We start from the raw sequence: 25531 nt of genomic DNA on the forward strand, positions 1-25531 counted from the left end.
AAGTTAACCCAGTAGAGCAGTGGGACAACATGGCTTGAGTTCCAAGTACCCAGGTTAAGTCCTGGTACCTTCGGGTCATGGACTCTGTGCTCTCAGCACAGTTTCCTCATAGAGAAAATGGGGACATGGCGGAGAAGGTGAATGTTACCCAAGCACGTAGAGGCTGAGAGCGCCAGAACTCTCAACCCAGAACCACATTCAAACCCCTGCACTGGGAGACTGGACCACACTCTAGCACGGCTTCCAGTGGCTTCAGGTGTGTCCCTAGAAGGACCCCAGCCCCCCAATTACAATGCCTGCCTGAGAAAGCTCAGGGGCTGCTCAGAGAATGTACTGTTTGTTCTAACCAGCATATCCCCCCACCACCTCCGGAAAAGGGCTCACAGTTATACGTGTCTCTGCAAGTCAGAATTATCTCCCTCAAGGACCTGAGAACCATATAGTCGTCGCCAAGTTCCGTGACGCCAGCTAGCAGCCCAACTGCCCAGTGGCCCCATGGCATTGACACTGACCCTCCCCCAGCGCAGTTTTCACTTCGCTGACTCTCTGAGCTGCTCCTGCTCCCTCCTCCACCCTTTAAAACGCCCAGCTCACTTCTGTGCACATCAGAATGGTGTTCAGCCCTCCCCCTGCTGTCAGTAGTGACTGAAGAGGCTGTTTTCCCTGCTGTCACTAAGGGCGGCCTTGTTTATCTTTGATTTTAAATAAGGCAGAGAGAAGGCAAAACTGCCACCAACGGAAACAGTCACTAAGGTGGAATGTAAAGCATTCGTGGGGTGCTGCCTGGGGACAGAAACCTCCTAGTTTTGACCAACAAGACTACATGGATAAGCGCTCATTCTGTGAGCACAGGAGAGCCAGCCCAGGCGGGAGGAAGCCCCGGGAATTCTGGCCCCCGGAGGTCCCCCTGGAGCTCCATCTGTCATCTTGGCAGTAGCAGGCTCTGGGCTGGCTGGCAGGGTTTCCAGACCCCCTCTGAGGGACCCCTGGCCCACCCCACACAAGCCCACAGACACGTGCCCCACTCCCGTCACGACACTCACCCCTGAGCCCTGCTCCAGCCAATGGCTCAGCCACAAGACATTGAAGACCGAAAGCAGAATGAACACCAGCATGAGCAGGAAAGTCAGGACAGAGACCACATAACCTGGGGGGGAGAGGGAGGTGACTCACAGGTGCCGTGGAAAGGTGTGCGGCAGATGTTGAGAAAGCTGCTCATCCACCCTGGTGCCTAGGGCCTCCCTGACCCCCGTCCACCGTGAACACCTCAAAGGACTAGAAAGAGCTGGGTTCTGAAGTCAGAAAGCCCTGGGTTCAAACCCTGGCTCTCCTGTTCACAAGCTACGTGACCCTGGGCAAGGTACCAAATGTCAGTGACATTCTCCTTCCTTACCTATGGAATTGGTGATGGCCATCATACCAGCTTCATGGGCTACTCTGAAGATGACATAAGATGGTATGTGCCAAGCACCTAGCCCAATGCCTGGCACGTAAGTGCCATTCTAGAGAGGTTAGTTCCCCTGGCACAGGTCCTGAGGGTTCACTTTTCAAAATAACAAGAGCTGCTGGTACACAGTCCTGCGGGTGATATGCCAGGCATTGTACTACACACAGGCATCATTCTCGAGTTAGCAATTGCTATCCCCTGTTTACTGAGTCTCCAAGAGGGGAAGTCACTTGCCCCAAATCACAGAGCTGGTGAGTGGCAGAGCTGGGATTCAAAGGAGCCACGCAGGGGAAGACCCAGCATGCAACCCCTCCTTCAGCATCTGTCTTTTGCCCCAGCTCTCTATCCACCTATCCAGTCTGTGTCTCACCTTCCTTTTCCCAGATTCCACCCTTCCTATGGGCCCCTCAAGGGCCACCTCTTCTGAGACTCTGTCTGGCTCCAGAGGTGTTTCTTGCCATGTAGTGGGTGCAAATGTCCAGCTAGGTTTTGGATTGGTTCTGAGGTGACTTTATATCCCCTCCTCGCTGGAGCCTGGCCTGCACGAGCTACTCTGTAAATATAGATCAAGTGGTAGCTTGATGGATTTGTTGTTTCACAAGTATGTGCCATTCGCTGCCCTGGCCAGGCCCTGTGCAACAGGGACGCCCATGGTGGAAGGGCTGGGGGTAGTGATCTCCTCCGCACAGCCTGCCTCTCCCTGCTCCAGACGGGCGGAGAGGAGACCCACCTGACAGGGAGTTAGGTTCCAAAGTCAACAAAGAGTAAGAACTTGGCATGGAGTCAAAATTACTCTCAGGAATCTCTGAAATTACTCAAAAAATGCAGTGTGATACCCTGGTCTTGTGGTTGTAACGTTGTACAATTATGTGTGCGTGGACTTGGTAATGTACACCACTTAATAAAGCAGTAGCTTCACAACTTCTAATTGCCACCCGCCTTCAGAAACACCTTTTAACCCCATCAAAATAAAAGCGTCACCAATGCTGCAGTGGGCAAGGGCACTGGCAGTCCATTCTATCCTACGCCATTTCTCTCAGGGCTGCTCACCACCCACTCAACTGACTTCACCGCCCGCTAGTGGGTTAGGGCCGGCAGTTTAGAAAACACTGAAATAGACTTCTGTATTGACGATATTTTCTTATTTTTGTATCCTGATGTGCTGGGATTGGAGCCTTGATCTTGGAGACACGGCCCTTCCCAGGGCCAGCTAATTCCTAGAGATGGCCAGCGACTCCCTGTGGGGTCCCCATGACGCACAAACCAGCCCACCCACAGCCCACACTCTCACACATCAATCAAGCCAATATACCCCCTGCCCTGCATCACCTTAGGTCCAGGTACCAGACAACCAAGGACCACCCTTATAGCCCAGAGCCCCCGAAAATCATTCAGATCATCTCATCTGAACCTTCCTCGGTCACCTCCCCTGGTTCCCTACTCTTTCTCATGAAAACTCCAATGAAGCCTCTGAGCCATGTCCTCTTTCTCGCCTCTCGCCTCTTGACCAACCCTGGTGCTTCCCCACGTGGTCCTACATGGCATGCCAACACTGCTATTTCTAGGAATCTGGGACTATACACTGCCGCCTTCATAACAATAATTTTCATGTCTTACCATACCTGATTAAAACACATCGCAGGTACATTTTAACACAAGTACAATGAAAACATAACGTCCAGCGTCGACTGTGGTGGAAGAGTTCCTGCAACCGAGTGTGGCTGGGATTGTGCAAGGTAAACCCATGTGTGGCACGTCTCCTCTGGCCTCTCTACCGCACGTGACCTCACATGTTCCAGTCTGACCCAGTTTCAGGGGCTGGTCCCAGAGGGAGCCACAGGTCGGACACGGGGCAGCTGACAGGTCGTACCTCCAGCTGCCTGGATGTACTGGTGGTACACGCGCCAACTCAGGGACCCTTCTTCCATCGTCTCCTTCTTTGTCAGTTGATTTTCCAGCACTGGGGCAGGGGGAGAGAAGAAGGAAATGGAATGCCTCCCAGTCTCCTGCATTTACTACCAGCATCAAGAAGAGTCCTTGCAAAGCCTTCCGCACCTGGCTTCCAATTTTTCCAGCGCCCTCACTGGCCACCTACAGTGCCGCACCCACGTCTGACCAAAACCAGCAGGTTTTCTGTGGAAGACTCTGCAGGAGGTAACCTTTGACTTGGGCCCCAGAATCTGGAAAGGGGGTCCGTCCCCAACTATTCAGTAAACCTTGGAGGGCCTGGAATTCCCAAGAGCCTGATGGGTTGAGAGAGGCAGCTGGAGAGAATGAAGAAAACCATGACCCGGGACCAGAAAACTGAGTTCCAGAATTGTCCTCGCTGTGCAGCCTCAGGCCATTTAACCTCTCTGTGTCCCCATCTGATAATGGGCAGACCTGTAGATGGTTGCTAAGATGCTTTGCAGCAATACACTTCTGAGACAACTGCCCCCCAAAAAATAGCTGTGACACCAGGCGGATTCTTGGCCTAGAGCAGGGCAGGTAAGTCGGTACCTGGAGATACCAGTAGGTACGGTGACGACCACTGTGGAGAGCGTCTGTGATTTCTGCCTGATACTCTCTCTTCTTCTAATAACAACACCCCAGTGTTTCCTGGGGAAGGAGGCTCTCTTCCTGGACTTTGAATCTTGATAGAAATGACACCGGGATGGAAAATACTTCGAGTAGTTTCTTCCAAAAGATTCTGCACCTGCTCCTGCTACTTAAAACCCAAAGTTGCTGAGGCCTGGTTCTTCAACTTCTCCCTTCATTCTGTGACCTACATCCTCTCTTTCCAATTATTTTTCTGCGCAAACCAGTTTCGGACCTTCACAGCTGAAGATGCTGTTGGCGGCAGGAGCCTAGCACGTGCCAGGCGCTGTGCTGAGGTCTCTGCACCTGGCCGCCTCCAATCTCCACATAGCCCTGCAAAGTTAACGCCGTTATCTTCACTTTCGCCAATGAGGGTTCAGAGAGGTTAAGTGTCTGGGCCGAGGTCACACAGCTTTGTAAGCAGCAGGGCTAGAATCCAGATCCATAACCTATCTGACTTTAAAAATGGAAGGCTTTCTGTTCTGCTGCCCTGTCTCAGAAGAGGGTAAGGCCGTGAGCTTGTAGACGTTGGGGATTGGGCCCAAATCATTTCTGATTTCAATACCTTTGTTTTCAATGCTTGTTCTTGACTCACATGTAATGAATGAAAGTTGAAATGCCTGGCAAAGTTTGCAGCTTATGCCACTTCCAGCCAAAGCTACCCTCCGTCCTGCCTCTGCCTCCACACACCCTCAGCTGTGCCCCCCACCACACTCCCGGGATCCTTCAGGCCTCTGAACCAGCACAATCCACACCCCACAGCCCTCAGCTTCTTGGACTGGCAGCCTGTATGTGTGAGCTCTAGAGTCCCAGACAGTGAGGGACATGGCCCGGTCTGGGGTCCAGAAGGAAATGCCGGGATGTCTGGGGGACCCAAGCAGGTACCAAGATGTTCTCACCTCCCCCAGCACCATTACCAGGATTGTCATTGGGCGGCTCTTCCTGGCAGGCGGTCTGGGCCTGACCTTCCACCTGTGACACTTCTGCTGTCTGTGCTGTGTCCTGAATCTTGTTCTGGGAAGGAAGTATAAGCCATGAATGCAGGGGCCGCTCCTCCCCATGGGGCGTGAGGGTGGGGTGGGGTGGGGCGGGGTAGGCATCACCTGCGTGGCTTCCCTGTGTATCTTCCGGATGAAGTTAGCGTATTTCCCCTTTTTTTGTAGTAGCTCACTGTGAATTCCTTTTTCACAGATTGTCCCCTCTTCTAGCAAAACAATCTGGTCACAAAACTCTAAATACTGAAGAGTCAGAAGAAATAAGGTCTTCGGTAAGCATATGAAAAACATGTTCAATTTCACTATTCAAAAGGAAAATGTAAATTTAAATCCTGACAAAATATCATTTTATACCACTAGGTTGGCAAAAATGTAAACATTGCACAACCCCAAGTGTCGGTGGTAACTGGAAGTAAAGGGAACTCTCGTAAAATGCTGGTGAGGGGTTGTAGATTGGTGCAGTTCGTTTGGGAAGCAATTTGACCATATCTAGTAAAACTAAAGATTTTTGAAGAATTATGAACCAACAATTCAACCCTTAAAACTCTATCCTAAAAAAAACTCTCAAATATGCATACAAACACATGTAGAAGGATGTACATTGAAGCACCTTTTGTAAAGGTGAAAAATGAGGGGGGGAATACCTGTCTATCCTAGAGAAATAAATTCTGGTACTTGCAGATATTGGAACACTGTACCAGTGTGTATTAAATAAAGTTACATGTATCAACATGGAAGGCCTCAAAAACATCATGTTGAGGGGAAAAACAAATTAACATAGGATGGAAGTAAAACATCAATTCTATAGATCTCGAAAATGTGGAAAAGGAAATTTGGCCGTGTCTGAAGGTTCACGTACATGTAAAGGTATGGAGACACGCCCGGCCCCAATGGACACCAGAGTGCGGCAAGCAGGCCGGAGGCACTGGAACGCCACCTGGGGGGTGGGGGGGCGGTTCCACGTTTGATTGTCTCGTCTGGATGGTGGGCACATGGGTTTTCATTAGATTGTTTTCTCAGCCTTTTTTTATATCTTACGTGTTTTACACCAAAAAGGAAAAAAAAAGTAAGGCCAAAATATACATAAGAAGAAGGGGGAGAAGCAATGACAATAATGTCTTGAGGCCTAAACCAAGTATGAAACTATCTGGGGAAAGGACCTGTGAGAGGCAGCAGCTAGTGCAGCCATGGCACTCGATCGAAGAAATGAGATTTGGGGAATTCTTCTTCTCTGGGGAATTTTTTTTCTTTTTCTTTTTCTTTTTTTTTTTTTTTTCAAAAGCACTGGCCCGCCCATAAAGTTTTGAAGGTAAAGGAGACCATAAAATTTGGTTTCGATTTTCAGCAGCCTATCTTCTCCGTGTGGAAAACAAAGGAAATCCAAGTTCTTTGCAACACTCCCTGAATTTGGGGGTCTAGTCTGAGAGGAAGGGTAGCTGCTAGGAGGTTGTTATTGAAGCACACTGAAATGGCTTGAGGGTCTACATTACAGGCCAATCATGGCCAGAGCCCAGGAAGGGCGGTCACCTCCAGCTGGTGGGTCACCAAGACCACGGTCTTCCCCCTGAGTGTCTTCTTAATGCACTCCTCGAAGATGTGCTTCCCCACGTGGGCGTCCACGGCCGACAGGGGGTCGTCCAGCAGATAGACCTCACGGTCGGAGTAGACGGCGCGGGCCAGGCTGATCCTCTGCTTCTGCCCGCCCGAGAGGTTGAGGCCCCGCTCCCCGACCTGCGGACAGCCAGCCAAAGGCACCGTGTCTAGAAGGGGCGAGCTCGGCCAGGCGTGCTCAAACCAGCTGGGCAGCACTGAACCCCTCAGGGCACACTCCCGGACACCTAAGGATCCCCCGCGCGACCCCCCCCCATTTAAGAACTCGTTTTCAAATTTTGCCTCGCAGAGAATGAAAGGATGAAAACACTGATTTTTGTGAATTGAAATGTTATAACTCATAATTTGATACAATTTTTCTAAATCTGTCAACTTCTCAGGAGGTATGTTAAATCTTTAGTAATTTAGATAATAGACTAAATCACGCATTCCCTGCAAACAGCGCCTTCTTACACCTGATCGGGTTTTAAAACTCCACTGACTGCAGCTGTCAGCTTGAGGGGCCCTCAGCCGGGTTACCGAAGCCCATTTGCCCCGCGCTCTGCAGCGGATCCCTGAACAACACCGGTTTGAACTGCCCGGTCCACGTTTACACACGCAGTCGGCCCTTCACATCGTGAGTTTCACACCACGGATTCAACCAGCCACGAGTGTCTTTGATCCATCGTTGATTGAATCCGCAGATGCAAAGGGCTGACTGTAGAGTCACAAGTTATATGTGGATTTTCAACTGTGGGGGGGGTCAGCACCCCTACCCCCCACATTGTTCAAGATCAACTGTACTCAGCAGGACAATTGCAGTGGCTGGAGGGGCTCTACTGTTGCTGTCGTGGGAAGGGCCCCTATGTCAGGAGTAGCAGAGAGTGACAGGCAACCAGAGTTCCTTGGTCCCTTTATTTTTGGTCCCCTTGCAGACGAGCGCTCCAGGAACTGCTGGCTAACCCGTCCCTCAGTCAGGCTCTGAGGACGAGGGGCCCAGGGTCTAAGTCCCAGTACCTGATATACCGTGAACTCGAGCTTTCAAGAGCAGCAGGGTGACCTCTTATCCCTGTTCACCATCGTGTGAGTGGGACAAGCTGCTTAGCCTGGCAGCCCAGCTTCCACATTCAGTCACTCATTCAGCATGTACTCACGAAGTGCCAACTTGTTCTTCTAACGACAGGCTCACACCTCCTCCACACCGGGTACTGTGCACAGTACTCGGAGGTGAATCAACCTCCCACCGTAAAGCAACCCGCAAGGTCAGTACTCCCAGACCATGTTTTTCCTACTGAGGAGACAACCACGAACAGGACCACTGAGATCTCTCCCCTCAAGGATTGACTGTCCCCTTTCCAAGAAGGACAGTGAAAGAACTGACCTCCTGCCATGTTTCCCCGAAAATAAGACTAGCCAGACAGTCAGCTCTAATGGGTCTCTTGGAGCAAAAATTAATATAAGACCCGGTCTTATTTTACTATAAGACCCAGTCGTGTATAAAATAAGACCAGGTCTTATACTAATTTTTGCTCCAAAAGACACGTTAGAGCTGATGGTCCTGCTAGGTCTTATTTTCGAGGAAACAGGGTAGATGAAACAAGGCCCTCAAGTTACTAGACTAGCACCTTAGGCATGGTAAATGGTCAGCAGACTGAGCCATCATTAGGGAGCAAAATCAGGACAACAATACTGCTTCGATCTTAGCAGGGTCTTATGTGTGGCGGCAATGTGAGAGGCAGTGAATCATCAGGCAAATGCAGCAGTCGGAACTCTCATGGCCGCTGTGGGGCCAGGGCCCGTGGTCCCACTGGCAGAGCAACTGTTGGCCCGTGTGGGTCAGGGCCGCACGTGGGCCCAAGGCACACTGATGAGAGGTTTCCTGGCTTCACAGAGGGAGGACTTACTGTCAGCTCCCAGTGCTTGTGGGGGAGGGGGCCTCTTCGCCAGCTCCCACTGCAACAGGAGCTCCAACTTCCCTCCCTCTGTGGGGGGGCTCGGGGCTCAGCTGGAGGGCCAGCTGCGGGCCCTCCTCTTCCTACCCAGTAAGGCAGCCTGCGGACCCCAGAACATCACAACAGAGCTGGGGGGTGCTCACTTCACACTTACCTCCGTCTTGTCTCCAAAGGGCAGAATTTCCAGGTCCTGGGTCAGGGAACAGCAGTGGAGTACCTGGAGGTACCTGGGAAGACAGGTAGCTGAAGGGACATGTGGCCACAGCCGCCCCACGTTTGGAAGGGAAAGGCCTTGCATTGCATGCTGAGGCATTTGGATTTGATCCTCAGTCTGATGGTAAAACGCTGGAGGCTTTTTTCATGTCCTTCTTCTTTCCTTTCTTTTAATCTAATGCGTTCGTGTATTTAGTACTTGAACAGAACAAGAAGATACAGTGAAAAGCAAGTCTCCCTCACATCTTTGACCCTCAGCTGCTTTTCTCAGAAGCAGCCAGGATTACAGTTTCTTATGCTTGTATTCGGAAATTGTCTATTCGGTTACGTATGTGTGTGGCGTGTACAGGCTCATACTGTTTTAACAGTACCCCAGTATTCCATTATGTGGCTGTTCCCTGAACCCATGCACCAAGGACGGACACCTGGGTTCTGAGTCTTTTGCTACCGTGTTTCCCCAAAAATAAGACCTAGCTGGACAATCAGCTCTAATGTGTCTTTTGGAGCAAAAATTAATGTAAGACCCGGTCTTATTTTACTATAAGACCAGGTATAAAATATAATATAATATAATATAGTATAGTATAGTATAGTATAGTATAGTATAGTATAATATAATATAATATAATTAATATGAGACTGGGTCTTATATTAATATAAGATCGGGTCTTACATTAATTTTTGCTCCAAAAGACGCATTAGAGCTGTTTGTCCGGCTAGGTCTCATGTTCGGGGAAACACGGCACGATGAACAGTGTGCGGTGTGAATATTCTTGCACGTGGGACCTTGTGTTCATGGGTGAAATGACATATTCATTAAATACCTGGCAGTGCTGAGTACATTTCTATCTCTGACAGAGATTTCAGGGCTACTCTATGAGTCGCGTCAGTCTGAAAGAGCAATCCAAGATGAATGAGGGCTGTGTTTTAGGAAGACCGCCCTGGAGGCAGTCCACAGGGAGGAACAGAGCCGGAGAAGACAGGAGACAGGGCGACCAGGGCAGGGGCAGTGAGAAGAGTTAAAGCAAGAGGTCAGAGGACTGGCCGGCAGGCAGTGGAGTTGGAGGGGAAGAGATCAACTCCAGAGATATGAAGGGGTTGGAGCTGGATGGGTTTGGTGACCAATGAGATGGGAGCTGGATGGGTTTGGTGACCAATGAGATGGGAGCTGGATGGGTTTGGTGACCAATGAGATGGGAGCTGGATGGGTTTGGTGATCAATGAGATGGGAGCTGGATGGGTTTGGTGACCAATGAGATGGGAGCTGGATGGGTTTGGTGACCAATGAGATGGGAACTGGATGGGTTTGGTGGCCAATGAGATGGGAGCTGGATGGGTTTGGTGGCCAATGAGATGGGAGCTGGATGGGTTTGGTGACCAATGAGATGGGAGCTGGATGGGTTTGGTGGCCAATGAGATGGGAGCTGGATGGGTTTGGTGACCAATGAGATGGGAGCTGGATGGGTTTGGTGACCAATGAGATGGGAGCCATCAGGGGAGGAGATGTCAGGCTTGCTAGGATGCAGGGTTCTGTGATGCCCTCCCCCCGAATTGAGTAATCTGGGAACAGAAGCAGACGAGGTGGGGATGGGCGAGCAGGCAGCTCACAGTGGGCACTGGACCTGTCATTGAGGAGCCCACGGGACAGCCCGCTGGCTCCGGCCAATATGCACCCCTCCAGGTCTCTGCCCGTGTTACAGCAAAGGAGGCCAGCATCCACCACCGCGGGCAGCACAGCCGTAGCATTTGCGCCAAGGTTTCCGGGGTCCTTTACTGAATGCCCTGACACTTCACTCAAGATTTCCAAGTGAATGTGTCAAACAGGTCCACGCAGGACCCAGGGAGGGAGAGGCGGGAAAGGGCAAGGAGAGGTAGAGGCGGCAGGCGGGCAGCCACCCGGCCATGGGCCCAAATTCACTTCCTCCACAGCGCACAGCGTCCAGCCTTGGAGGTACCGTGTGAGTCAGGGGTAAGGCATTAGTACAAACGAAGTTCTAAAGTAACTTCTGGAGGGGGAAGGTTATTTTGGCTCCTACAGTACGATAGTTAAGCGTGACGTTTCTGAAAGCAACTGGGTTCAATCCCAGTGATATCAAATCCTACCAGCTGTGTGACTCTGAGCAAATTATTTAACCTCTTGGGGCCTCCACTGACTTGCCTAGAAAGGGGGTAAGATAATAATCTTTCTTTCACAGTGAGGGGGAAATATGGTGATGCAAGAAAGTGAGCACACAGCAAGTGTTAGCAGCTGGGAGTCCCTCCCAAACCAGTTACACCACCCATGTCCCTCCCCGCCCCTCCAGCAGCTTACCGGGCCTTGTCATACTGCCTCCCCAAGAGGATGTTCTCTCTGACGCTACCCGGGACGATCCAGGCCTGCTGGGGGACGTAGGCCAGGCTTCTGTGGACCCCCACCGAGCCCTCCAGCAAGTGCATCTGGAGCAGACAAAGTCCAGCCTCAGGACGGGGGAGCCAGCGGCACACCCTGCCCACTCAGCAGCCAGTGCCCTGGGCCCCACTGCCCCCACGCTGGGGGCTCTCCGGTGCAAGCGGGACTTTGAACGTGGTCCTGCCAGGCTCGCCAGTGAGCCCGAGGGAATGGCCCTGCGTGCGTGGAGCTAAGACAGACCAGTTCCTGCGGGGGCTGAATCCAAGCTCTGCACTGAAGACACCCACACTTTTTGCTCTTGTTTCCCAGCCCTGTTCCCTAGCAAGCAGTGCCTGGAGGCCCCTCACAGTGAGATGGAAAGCCCCAGAACGGCTCTGGTCATCCCAGGATATCACGGAATTAGGACTAATGTGGTTGGGTGTCTGATGGCTTTGTAGTTAGTGGAAAACTGTCCTCGTGTTTTGGATTTATGATGGCGTGTTTAGTGGCAGGGTGTCATAATCTCGGTAATTTAAAACAGTTCTACAAAATACGTTTCTGCATAGATGTGGCAAACGTGCAGACGGTATCAACTGTTGAATGGAGGTGGTGGGTGTACGCGGTCTTTACTGCAGTGTTCTTCCTGCTTTTCTGTTTGATAAATTTAAAAACACACATGAAAAAACGACCTCTCCCCTCATCCCCTTCACCCCAGAATGGGACCCACCATCCTGTGCTCCTTTCTCTTTCTAATCCTGTGCTTCCTACTTCTGAATCAGAGCGAAGCTTCCATCAATAAGAACAACACTTTAAAATCAGACCTTTTTGTTTTCATTCATTGGCAGGAAAGCAACTAGTTCATTTGAAGAGTAAACAGACAAACAGGCAAACCGTTGGCACTAGGCAGGTGGCCACCAGGAAATCTGTGATGAGGAGCTAAGCTCCACCCCTCACATGCTGTGTGACCTTGTCCAGGCATCCAGGCACCTCTCTGAACATGACCTCATGGTAGCATGGACATGCCTCATGGGGTTGTTTGCAAGGTTGAAGGGGGAAATGGGAAGCTCTGAGCCCAGGGCCTAGTATGCAAATCTCTTCATATTAGTTCTACGATATTTTTTTAAAGTGGAGTCTTTCTTTTTTCCAGTTGCAAAGAACTTGGGGGAAGGCCATCACATGTAGAGCACAAAGAAACAAGCCGTCGGACTGATGTATTCAGAGAGAACTGCTGCTGACAACATGAGCACACTCCCAGGAGGTGGTGAGTGCGACCATTTGGGAGAAAGAGCTGAAGCAAGAGCATTGTTAGTTCTCCCACAATGTGGGAAGGAAGAGTGACCGGCAAAGAAAGGAGGGGAAAGAGAGAGAAGTCCAGGAGGGAAACGGGGCTGGGGATGAGAGGAGAAAGGCTGGTGGGACCCCCCCAACCTCGTGGGGAGGTGACCATAAATGAATGCCAGGTGTTGTGGCCATTTCAAGGAGTTGTTTGCAAGGAGTGTGTAACATGACCCCAAGTGTTTTGGGAGAACGGGTTTGGGATTTTTTGTAACTTGAGCAGGCGTGGGCTGAAACCATCCACAGGCGATGGAATGGGGGGATTCAAGGGCAATGACCCCCAGCAGGCATGTGAATTCTGCCAGGGTACGAGTAAGACTGCCCTATCTCGTCCAGGACGGCCTGCTCTCCACATCCCTCCTTCCTTCCTCTTCCTGCTCTTCCTTCTTCCACACTTTACTCTTGAGTCTCCTGCACGAGGGACAATGTCCCACTCTGAGTTTGGCTTCTCGAAATGACTTAAATTGTCATGTTAAACTTTGAGACACCCTGTGTCACCACCTGATAGCTGACTGATTACAGAACAGAGTGGGGAAAGCAGGCAGAACAGGTGAGGGTGGATCTCCAGGTGACCTAACAGGCAGCACTCCTGGTCAGAGGGTGAAAAGGCAGCACATTTATAACTCACCATCCCCTCGGTGCACGCCCACTGTTTTCAATTTACAAAAACTTGATTGGCTCAGACCAAGTGATTGTGCACCTGACTGGGGAAACAAGCTTGGGAGCCCCTGGTGTGCCTGCAGCAGGGTGTGTGAGGCACAGGTCACTTACCTCCCCCAGGAGGGCTGACAGCAGGCTGCTCTTGCCGCTCCCCGTCGTACCAGAGACACCTAGCAGGGTCCCCTGCAAAGTCAGTACAGACAGGTGTAGGGACAGCACAGCCCTCCCGCTTGCCCAGGGTGGGTCACTGTTGGACCACAAAATGACAAACAGAAAACAAAAAACCACACATACCCCAAAGCCCCTTAGATAAAGCAGATCTCAAGAGATCTGAGGTCAGTCCATAGAGATGGGATGGGACAACCTCAAAGGAAGGAAGTCGAAAGGGAATGGCGGAAAGGAATTCATGGATAGGTGGTCCTGTCGGGCCAGAAACCCAAATTCCAGATGGGCCGCTATCCTACTGTGTGATCCTGAGCCAGTCACATGGGGTTAACAAAGCCAGCCTCACAGAAGCCATGCATACATTCATCCATTCATTCATCCACTCATCCATCAAATAGTCATTTGACTTTCTTCTGTGTACCAAATAATGAAGAAAAGAACTCTCACTGAGCTTGCATTCTAGGGGGGAGAGAAGAACCTATGGAATCAATAAGCAAACAAACAAATAACATCAGATGGTGATAAGTGATTTAAGTCAAATGAAATTGGCTACGATTTTCAGAGAGCTGCGTGTTAAAGCAATTTTAAATGGGTTGGCCAGGCAGGGTTTCTTAAAGCAGGTGAGACCTGAATGACAAGAGCTCCCAGGCTGTGGGTACAGGAGGTGCAAAGGTCCTGAGACAGGAACAAGGTTGGCCTCCAAAGAGCTGTGAGAGGGCTGGCGAAGGTGGTGTGGAGGGAATACGTGGAAGAGGTCAGAGAGGGGGCAGGGTACTCGGGGAAGCCTGGGAGCCCTCCGGAGTGCAGTGTCGCTAACGGGAGCGATCCCTCTGGCCACTGCGTGTGGTGAGCTGCGAGAGGGCAAAAGTGGAGGCAGAGAGGCTGGCAGGGAGTCTCTTAGAGGAAGTGGGCACGGTGTGGTGGTGGCTGGGGCTCGGGCGGGGGAGGGCTATGGTGAGAAGTTGAAGTGGAGACGACAGGCCTTGCTGATGGATGAAACTGGTGGGAGAGAAGGAAAGGAGGACCTGTGTGACTCCCAGGTCTTCCACCACTGGAAGGACAGTGGTGCCATCTCCCGAGATGGGGGAGATTTGGGCAATGGGTCAGAGATGGTGAAAATCAAGAATTCTTCTTGGTCTTGTTTTGTTTGAAATGCTTGGTAATCATTGAAGAGGAGCTCTAAATAAATAGACAGTTGAGTCTGGAGCTCAGAGGAGACTTTCAGGCCAGAGAATCGCATAGAGGTGGAATGTGAAGCCATGCGGCTACACGTGATTGCCACGGGGGAAAGTGTGACTAGATAATGGATAGTAGATATTAGTATCTATTACTATTAGATGTTAATATCGATTACTGTTAGATATGAAGATCTATTTTAGATGTCTCTATCATCATATAGATCAATATCTACATTCTATATTGTTTTTAGATATTGACATCTTATCTATTACCAGATATTAATAGACAATAGAGGAATGTGGAAGCGAGATTAGAACAGAGCAGGGAAACTACCCTTGTAAATACTAGTCAGAGAAGAAGCCAGATAAGGTCAGTTCATGGAATGACCAAATCGAAACATGTAGAACAGTGCTTGGCACTTCAAAAAGGTTATTAGGTGGGTGCAAAAGTAATTGAGGTTTCTGCAATTGTTTTCAACCTTTTTAAATGGCGATTACTTTTGCACCAACCTAATAGTTTGGTTTCCTTCACCCTCTCTTCTCCGTGGACCAGCACACATATAGTGTGCTATTCTGGGGTTTGCTATTACAGCACCATGTTAGATGATCTGTTGATTCATACTAAAGTATGAAAGACTTCCTGTATTTGCCCTCCATGGAAAATTTGTATTTTAAAGGGAAATTTGGAAAGAACAGGTTTTAGCCAAGGAAATGGCGGGGCGCCAGGCCAAGCTCTTAGCCTCCAGCCCCGAGTGTCTGGCAGCTGGCCTGCCTGCGTGGCCCGGACAAGGCTACCTTTGACACCACCAGGTTTATCTTATGCAACTCTGGGGCTGAGCTGTGCCCTGTGTCCTCTGGCCCGAGGACACCTAGAGGTGGCTGAGTGTCGGTCGTCCCCTCGAGAGCATGTCCACGCCTCTCCAGCTCCAAGCCACCATTGACAATCCTGGGGCAAGCCTTTCGCCAGGACAAGGTGGCCTCCTCCAAAACCAGTGCTTTGCTGGGGTCGTTCAATGTCTGGACATACAAAACAGGGCTCTCCTGGAGGAAAAACTTCTGTACAGACAAAAAGAAAGGGAGGGAGGAGGAATTCAGCTCTTCAGTCCAGTAGGAATGTGTACCCGTTTCGCTGGGCTGCCTCTCGGTCTGGTTTATGAACTTCTGAGTAACAGTAAAAGTTGGAAGAACCACCATCGATGAAGAGGGAGTTTGTTTCTGTTGGTGAACATTCTAAATCAAGGTTTTCCAAATTTCAGACCACTGGCTCCCTCTTCCCTATGGGCGCACTATCTGCGCTGTCAATTATTTCCTACCTTATTTCACTGCCCAACAGCCTAACCTACGTGCGCCTGCTCTGACGTGGTAACAGCCATTGCATCAGAGAATCGATGCACAATTGTTCTAATTAAGTTTTATTTATAGTTATTAAGAGAAACAGCGTCTGTCCATGTATCACTCTGTAAGAAATACTGTTTTAGGTCATATATTTCATAATGTGACCAGTGGCAGGTCACCTGCCTCTGCGTCTCCATCTCCCTGTCTGTGATATAAATACAAGAGTTGAAATACGTGAATTCTAGCATTAAAAAGGGAGGGGGGAGGTTGATACATATGATCTCACTGAAGTCACATCATATTCACACGTCCCTGCCTGGGGATTTGCTTAAAAAGAGAGCTAAATGGCACTTGGTGACCTTTTGGACAATGGTTTTATCTCTAGGTAGTGGACCCTGAGCCATTTTTATTCTCTGTACCTTTGGTATTGTCTGAACTTTGGACAATGAGCACATAGCATTTGACAAAAACAAAGCAAAAAGCTATTTTCAAAAGAAAAAAAGAGGTCTGTTTATTTTCTTTAATTGGACCACAGGTCTGTTTAATTGGATTAATAATCGTATTTGGGCCAAGGCATCCTGGCATCATTGGGAATTGTATGCCCTGCTTTCTGTTGTTCAGTGAGTTGGGTACCTACTCGTGGAGTTATTTCTAATGACAGTGAGTACTCGTGAATCTACCACTGAACCCAAGAGCCGTAACTTATACCTATCAGTGGGGTCCTTTTCCATCTCATCCCACCGCTCGGTGTGGACAAGGCTCTCCACGCCCTCCAAGCTCTCCCCGCCCACCCCCAGCCCCCACATAACTACTATCCTCACATTCAGGAGGAGCATTGCAGGGTGAAGACAAGGGGGCACCCAATGCAAAGGGCCGGGCAGCTGGTCCCCTGACCACCTACCTTGAACCTCTCTGCCGCAGACTTTGAATTCGTGAGGCCTTTGATTGAGAGGGACACAAAGAATACTGGGAACCGCATGACATTCCAGATGGCCACCACCGGAAAGGCCTGCATGGGGAGGGGACGAGGTGCTGAGGGTCCCAACCCTGCCTGCTCCCTCCACCCCTGAGCCTCATGCCACAGAGCCAGACACTGCAGCTTCCCACAAGCAGGTCCTTCGTGTGGTAGCAGCCAAGCTGTTGTTTGGGGAAGAGAGACAGAAAACACGGGTAGAGAGAGCACTGTCTCCGAGTCTGCAAGTCTGAAGGCCTCATCACTCTTAGAACGTCACCAACGTGGAGCTCTGTAACTTTGGGCAGGTCACCCCCCAACCCCCACAAACTCCCTTCCGCACTGGCATAGTGCCAAAAAGCATAAAGTTAGTACAGGAAAAAAGGTTGGAAGCACTGAGAAAGTGTAAGGGAGAACTTTGTCCATGATTGACATAGCTTGTTACTGTTATTGCTGTTAGAATCATATTTATTCTTCTTTGCCTTGGATGTTCTGTTTTCTTCTCTCATATTCAAAACCTCTCTATGCTTCAAGCCTAAGCCATGCCTTACTCTTCCCCAGAGACCTTCCCTGACGATAGCAGACCACCTTCAGCTCTTAGGATCCCAGAACGTGATCTGCAGGAGGTACCTTGGGGACATACCACTCCACCTCCTTCTTTTTCCAGTTTAATTAAAAGATGAACTCCAATGGAGCAGTAATCCCAGATGGTGAAGCGCTATGTGACCCTAATGTCCCATTGGAAGTTTCCTTACATAGCCCCCTTCTATCCTCCAACGTCTTGGGAGGGGGTGGTTGTCTGGTGCACGCCTGGGCCAAGCAGAGGGGCTGCTGTCTGGAGTACAAGATGAGCCCCGGGCTGCAGAGCTCAAATGACTCCCTCCCGCTTTGGGTGCACTCTCCTGGCCTCCCCAGCTGGCTTCCAACCTCTCCAAGTGTGGCATCCTGTCATTCTTCTCAAAGAACTGGGATTCCTAATCCTAAAAGGCAGCGGCCACAGCCAAAGGCCAAAGTCAGACCACAAAAGAAAGACAGAAGAGGCTATACCTTTAAATGGAAAGTGCGTTTCCACAACCCTATTTGGGGATCAGAGAAACTCCTCAATTTATGATTCCCAACCCTAACCACAATGGTCGGATATATCCAAATGAATATATCCAAAATTTTTATACATAAAAATGTCACTTACATACAAAACAGTTCAAATTGTTATTATTAAATGCATAAAAACGTCAAAATATCAACTTCTTGGTTTTTGTGGATTCCTGACACTTTGGAAAAAAAACTTGAAATCAATCACGCAGCGAAAGAGTTAAGGCATATATCAGAACCATCAGGGTCTGAACTACACACCCCAACCCCCGCACTCCCAGAGGGCTCCATCGGCCTCCTTCCCATGGCTGCTATACAAGGGATGTCCTTTTCTTCCATAAGTTGAAATGGAAGAAAGCTTGAGCACCCTAAAATTCTGGAAAATCCAAATCAATTTGTGTTATCTATTTGCAAACCCTTCAGAGGGACATGAGCTGGGAAAAGACACATGAGAAAACTCCCTATCAGTGTGGGTAGGGGACAAAGTGCCCAAGACACTAACCACCAGAGATGTGAGGTCCATCTGTAATTGTATGTGGGTGAGAAACAGCAGCACGGTGGCCACCATGGGGGACGCCAGGAAGAGGACAGTGTTCAGACTCTGGATGAGCCCCATCTTCTCCAACAGTTTCTTTTCCTTCCTTCTGAGAGCTGGAAGACAAAAAAGGAAATGCACCAAATGAACCACAGGGGCATTCTCCAAAGAGCATGAAAAACACCTGCGGAAGGTGAGAGGCATGGCCCACCACCATGTCTGCAGGCTCTGAGCAGAAAGCCAGATTTTCTGTACCTTTAATTATTTTTGCAAATGGTTTTTCCCATGTGTACATTTTAATCAGCTTCATGCAGGTGATAATTTCACTGGTCATTCGGATGCGCTGATCGCTGACCTCAGAGGTTCGATGCTGCAGCTTCACAGTCACGCGGGTCAGGATACCCTGTGGTCAGGATGCGAGGGCTTCTTTTGACAAGGGCAAGGAAGCATTTCCAAAGGCAGCTTCAGGTGCAGAAGGGGGACCTGGGTTTCATCCTGCACTATTGGAAACCTCTGAGACTAAGGACCAGGCGCCCGTGGAAGGCTTTCCAATGAAAGCCGCTCCTGCCATCGTGCCTTAGAAGACCTGCCTCACACATCCTGGGGGGTCTTTGTCTCCTGGGTGCTGTGCCAGGCGAAGGCTAACTAAACAGAAATATGACTCCTCTGTCTTTGAGAATCCTAAACCCCCTAACAATCACAGTCACCTGTGCAGAGGGACTCAAACACTCCATTTCAACAATTCAGAGCACATGTCATCCAAGAGTCACTTCCTTTTCCGCACAATTTTATTTCACCTGAATGTTTGGCAGCAAATGGCTTCCCTCCCCCCATTACACTGCTCAGCCAAACGCTAACGCTGCCTGCATTATTACATCAGCACGTTCTGCGTGGGAGAGAAGAGACAAATACCTTAGACAGAAGATAGTTGCTGAGGGAAGGCTGTGACACCGATAATCCCTGGTAGAAACCTGCGAGGTGGACCCCACACACCAGGTTCCCCTCTAATTTATTAGACCCACATGGCGGCCTGAGAACCGTTGGAGGTAGGAGTTGAAGCTGAATCCTAACGACGATGCAATGAATAGTTGGCGAGTTTCTCACTCAGAAGCACCCGAGACTATGGAGCCCTGGGAGTTCTGGGGAATGGTCAACATCCAAGGGGCGTTGAAGGAACACAGTACCGTCAGCAGTAACACCAGGACGTAGCAGAAGGCAGCGATGAGTGTAGTGACTCCAAGCGTGATGTAGGAGGTGACGCAGCAGATGACCAGAGACAGAACGATGAGGAAGGTCAGGGGGCCATAGTACATCCCTTCAAACATGTAGTTGGCATCACTGGTGAAGAAGCTGATGGCCTGGAAGACAGGAAGCCTGTGGCAGAGGTGTCACCTCCCCAGGTCCCCAGGAGGGGCCACACATGCATGGGGCAGGTGGCTTCACCATGCCTTCCCATGGCAGGAAGGCTCGAGAAGCAGGGTGGTAGAGAAAGACACACCAGGTACACAGCTCTCCTCTTTCTAGCTGTGTGACCCTGGACAAGTTACCCTGCCACTCTGAGCCTCAGCTTCTTTACGTCTAAAGCTGGGGTAATTATGACTACCTTAGAATGTCAAGGAGATATAAGGTACCTGCACACATAGACTGTGCCCCATAAAACTTATATTTTATTATACTATTGCTGTATGTAGAGCATATAAAATATATATATTGGATTGAAGTTTGCAAAACAAGTTGTTTACTAGTAGGGATGTGAGCTAGGAATATGGCCGCACAGGTGTGAGACTGAAAAGGGTCAAGTGGAAAATGTGTTTTTGTGTGAAACTGAGCATAACAAAATTGAATGATAAACACATTCACCAAACAACTTCTGGTTATCACCTAGAGGTAAACAACTCCTGGCAAACAGCTCCTGGTTATCACCTAAGAGGTAAACAACTCCTGGCAAACAGCTTCTGGTTATCACCTAAGAGGTAAACAACTCCTGGCAAACAGCTCCTGGTTATCACCTAAGAGGTAAACAACTCCTGGCAAACAGCTCCTGGTTATCACCTAAGAGGTAAACAACTCCTGGCAAACAGCTTCTGGTTATCACCTAAGAGGTAAACAACTCCTGGCAAACAGCTTCTGGTTATCACCTAAGAGGTAAACAACTCCTGGCAAACAGCTTCTGGTTATCACCTAAGAGGTAAACAACTCCTGGCAAACAGCTTCTGGTTATCACCTAAGAGGTAAACAACTCCTGGCAAACAGCTCCTGGTTGTCACGTAAGAGGTAAACAACTCCTGGCAAACAGCTTCTGGTTATCACCTAAGAGGTGAACAACTCCTGGCAAACAGCTCCTGGTTATCACCTAAGAGGTAAACAACTCCTGGCAAACAGCTTCTGGTTATCACCTAAGAGGTAAACAACTCCTGGCAAACAGCTCCTGGTTATCACCTAAGAGGTAAACAACTCCTGGCAAACAGCTTCTGGTTGTCACGTAAGAGGTGAACAACTCCTGGCAAACAGCTTCTGGTTATCACCTAAGAGGTAAACAACTCCTGGCAAACAGCTCCTGGTTATCACCTAAGAGGTAAACAACTCCTGGCAAACAGCTCCTGGTTATCACCTAAGAGGTAAACAACTCCTGGCAAACAGCTTCTGGTTATCACCTAAGAGGTAAACAACTCCTGGCAAACAGCTCCTGGTTATCACCTAAGAGGTAAACAACTCCTGGCAAACAGCTCCTGGTTATCACCTAAGAGGTAAACAACTCCTGGCAAACAGCTTCTGGTTGTCACGTAAGAGGTGAACAACTCCTGGCAAACAGCTCCTGGTGATCACGTAAGAGGTGAACAACTCCTGGCAAACAGCTCCTGGTGATCACGTAAGAGGTGAACAACTCCTGGCAAACAGCTTCTGGTTATCACCTAAGAGGTAAACAACTCCTGGCAAACAGCTTCTGGTTATCACGTAAGAGGTAAACAACTCCTGGCAAACAGCTTCTGGTTGTCACGTAAGAGGTGAACAACTCCTGGCAAACAACTTCTGGTTATCACGTAAGAGGTGAACAACTCCTGGCAAACAACTTCTGGTTATCACCTAAGAGGTGAACAACTCCTGGCAAACAGCTTCTGGTTATCACCTAAGAGGTAAACAACTCCTGGCAAACAACTTCTGGTTATCACCTAAGAGGTAAACAACTCCTGGTAAACAGCTCCTGGTTATCACCTAAGAGGTAAACAACTCCTGGCAAACAGCTCCTGGTTATCACCTAAGAGGTAAACAACTCCTGGCAAACAGCTCCTGGTTATCACCTAAGAGGTAAACAACTCCTGGCAAACAGCTCCTGGTTATCACCTAAGAGGTAAACAACTCCTGGCAAACAGCTCCTGGTTATCACCTAAGAAGTAAGTCCAAGGAAAAGAGGATAAAAGCAGAACTCCAGAGCAATGCTGTGAGTGGTCTGACTGGGCGCTCGGCTAAGACCCTCCACGAGGCTTTGAGCGAGACACTGTCCCACAGAGGTGCAAGTCGTGACACTCCGGGACTCTCCGAAGGTCTTCCCTACAAGACCAGCTCGCTTCAGACCTGTCGTGGGCCCAATAGCCTCTCCTGGACCAGGAAACTTCTCCATCCCGATTGACTCTGGAATTTGGTTCGTTATTAAATTCTATTCTATTCTGTGTAACCTTCTGTGCTTACCAGAGCTTTGGCCTCTGGAGGGACATTGGCTCCCAAAGAAAGCTGTGTTACTCACTCTGTCTGACCTGTGTGCCCGGGCTTTGTTCCCCACTTGCGTCACGACTACCATGCAGGGACGTAGGGCCCTGCTGAGGGGTTAATGTCCCCTTGGCTTTCAGGAAGAGACTGAAATGTGGCAACTTCCCTTCCCAGCCCTCGCAACATGCTGCTACTACTAATATCCAGATTCCAGAGAGCGGCTACTAGTCTCTTATCCTATCCTATCCCATCCCACTCATCCCATCTTATCCCATCCCATCCCACCCATTCCATGCCATTATAGTCCATTCATTCTCTTACTAATATTAATGATAACTGAACTTTTTAGGTAGGAACTGAGGTTTTTATTCTTTGCCCTTTTTCTTTTTCGCTATAGACTTTTAGGCCCAGTTGCCCCCTTCCCTAACACATCCTACCTACTTCAATGTTATATAAAAGCTGACATTCCTAATCAAGAAATGTTTAAAGAATCGATTCACTAATGCCTTTTAGAATGACCAATCTGAATCCTCTAAGGAGGGATTTCCTTTTAACTTTAATCTGACCTCCTTCGAATTCCCAGGATGTGCCCCCCCGCTGAACCTTTTAAAAATTGTGGAGGCTATGAGGGAGCATAACATGGAACTGCTGCTTTGGAGGGCAATTTAACAGTATCTTCTAAAATGAATAATTGCACCAACCCCATGACTTGGCAATTTCATTTCTGTTGGGAACTGTGTACACGTGCTGAAGGCAGCCCATACGAGGATGTTCCTTGCAGCACTAACCCTACAACAGTCTAAATGTCCATTGGTGGGGAAAGGGGGATGTGCCCATTCAAGAAGAGTTAGAGAATATTGGATCCGGGAGCACACTTTCGCTCTTCATGTCACAGACCTGTCATTTACTAGCTGTGGAGCCATAGACACGATACAAAGTCTCTCTGTGCCTCTGTTGCCTCTCCAGTCAAATGGGAACAATAATACAGCCTACCTCTTAGTGTTGATGTGACAACTGAATGGGATAATGCCTGTAAAATGATTTTTGGTACACGGAAAGTGCTGTGTAGGGGGTGGGGGTAGTGGAGGTACGGGTCAAAAGGTACAAACTTCCAGTTATAAGAAATAAGTCCCAGGGATGGAATGTACAGCACGGGGACTGCGGTTCATGACACTGTCTTAGATATCTGAAAGTTGCTAAAAGAGTAGATCTTAAAAGTTCTGTCACAAGAAAAAAAATGTGTTACTATATCTGGTGATAGGTGTTAACTAGACTTATTGCGGTCATTATTTTCAACATGTGTATCAAGCCATCATGTTGTATACCTTGGACTAATACGATGTTATATGTCCATTATGTCGCATTATAAAAAAGGGAGGGGGGAAATAAAGAAAGTGCCATGTTATGAGTAAGCATCACTGAGAAGGAATGAGGAAGATATGTATGTGCTAATATGGAAAACTAAGATAGAATGAGGAGGCGAGGAAAAGCTACAAAACCACGTAAATTATAGAGTCCCATCGATGTACACACTAGCCCAAAAGACCATATCATATATTTTCTCTTGGTAAAACCAAGTTGTAGGACACTATGTAAAAGGTAGTATCATTTATATAAACACACACACACAGAATACAATGTGTTTTCTATGAGTCACTTGCCAGTGTACCTAACTGATCTTTAAAAAGTCTGCAAGTACACAAGCCAAACTAATAATGGTGGTCCCTCCGGGCATAAGGGAAATCTACAGAGTCATCTCCACTATTCTAGTCTGTTGCCAAGGAGAATGTAACCAGGTGTCTTTAAAATTAATTTCAAATACAATTTATGGAAGCAACTCTCTAGAAATCCTCACGTGAGCAACTATTTGCATGTCCCAATGGGCCATCTAGTTCTATGTTTCTATGGAGATGTTTGTGGAAGTTGGGCCTTGCGTCCAGTCTATGCTCAGAACAGAGTTGTACAGAAAAGGAGCCATGGCAGGCTTCACTGCAGGTCTCTGTCGTGAGGCAGGTAAGTGCACTGCTGCAGAGGCTGGACTCCCGCCCTTGGCCCCTGGGGCAGTGGTGTCTGGAGGAGAAGGGAAGCACGGCGCTGGTACTCGGCCCCAGCCCCTTACCTCTCCCGTGGTGATGTGCGTTAGGGAGTTAAATCCTACGAGCTTCTCAAAGGCAAACAAAGAGGCAGCTGCATGGAACCTGATGCCCGTGCGCTGGTTGACAACCCAACATGAGCACAGGCTCAGAGATTTCAGACACTCGGTGAAAAACAGGGCGAAGCAGAGTCCCAGTCCGTACACAATACCCTTCGGCTCTTTGGAATACTCCAGGATCTTTGGGATAATCAGCACCTACATAAAATTGTTTTAAAAATTAAAAAAGAGAAAAACAGGAGTTGGGATCATTCAGACTTTCCGATCCTTTTTTCAGGCAACAAATATCAAACATGGACTGTGTGTGTGAGGTTCTCCGGTCGATGCAGGAGGCTTGTTGAATGAGCAAAACTGACTCGGGCACCATCCTGCCTTCAGGGTCATAGTCCAGTCGGAGGAGACTCAGTCCAACTGACCTAATCTGAATCCCTGGTCCCAGTTCTGCCACCTCTTAGCTGGTCCTGACAGGAAATAGAAGACACACACAAACAGGGTAATTCAGGGGTTAATTTAGTGACCATTTACTAAGGTGTGGGCAGAATTTAGGAAATCCAACAGGGATGGCAGAGCACCATGGAGCTGGTGACAGCAGGGAACCACTACCTCCCCAGACCTGAGGGTACAGGGGAGGGAGAGGTTACTGGAATCCAGAAGGAGAGAGTCACACAGAAAGGGTTCCTCACAGGAGTCTGGTCACCAACCTCCAGTGAAGGAGGAGGCAGTCAGAGGAGTAGGTATCCTGCCCTCACTTTCTCCATCCCTTCAATCTCTCGTTGGTGTCTCCTATTGGTCAAACCCAACCGGAAGCCAGAGGGCAGGGGGATGTCATTGATGTGACCCCTAGAGGTCACACACACTAGGGACATAGGACAGCATGCATAGTGGACCTAGAGGGACCAATGGAGACCTCCCAGCACTCTATCACCAAAGGCACTTATCTCTGTGGTGTCATCAACTGGTGCTTCCTCCTGACCTACGTCCATACTCCTGTTAGTTGGTAACAGCACTTCCTCTTTTCTGGAGACACTCTCACCTGGCCCACCACATGCAGACTAGGCTGGATTGTCAATCAGTGTGCCCTACTCACTGCTGGCCAATCGGTGAGCATGGGACCCCAGCTGGGACAATCAGACTCAATCGGAATCTTGGGCTAAGGAAATCGTTATGGCCGTTTCATCCCAACCACGGTACGTGGCAGAGACCCTTAGTTCTTGCCACCTATACTCCCAGAGCTGCTCAGCAGTTTCTCCAAGCAGCTGGCATGTAGTGAGCAGGGCACA

General features: G+C 49.2%; 1 protein-coding gene across 1 annotated transcript in view; it reads right to left on the reverse strand.

Annotated features, from left to right (window-relative positions):
• The window catches only part of ABCC11 (ATP binding cassette subfamily C member 11), a 52992-nt gene that overhangs the window by 20190 nt on the left and 7271 nt on the right, over nt 1-25531 (reverse strand). The window contains exons 5-18 of the mRNA XM_081030350.1: nt 24219-24449; nt 19579-19752; nt 18650-18797; nt 18362-18510; nt 16717-16824; nt 15276-15536; nt 13249-13320; nt 11086-11210; nt 8716-8788; nt 6547-6750; nt 5128-5262; nt 4924-5038; nt 3318-3407; nt 1044-1147 (exon numbers count right to left, since the gene is read on the reverse strand). Coding sequence (XP_080886476.1) covers nt 1044-1147; nt 3318-3407; nt 4924-5038; nt 5128-5262; nt 6547-6750; nt 8716-8788; nt 11086-11210; nt 13249-13320; nt 15276-15536; nt 16717-16824; nt 18362-18510; nt 18650-18797; nt 19579-19752; nt 24219-24449 — 1989 coding nt within the window. The remainder of the gene's footprint in view (nt 1-1043; nt 1148-3317; nt 3408-4923; nt 5039-5127; nt 5263-6546; nt 6751-8715; nt 8789-11085; nt 11211-13248; nt 13321-15275; nt 15537-16716; nt 16825-18361; nt 18511-18649; nt 18798-19578; nt 19753-24218; nt 24450-25531) is intronic.

Source organism: Rhinolophus hipposideros (genome assembly GCF_964194185.1).
Source record: "Rhinolophus hipposideros genome assembly, chromosome: 21".
Classification (NCBI taxonomy): Eukaryota; Metazoa; Chordata; class Mammalia; order Chiroptera; family Rhinolophidae; genus Rhinolophus; species Rhinolophus hipposideros.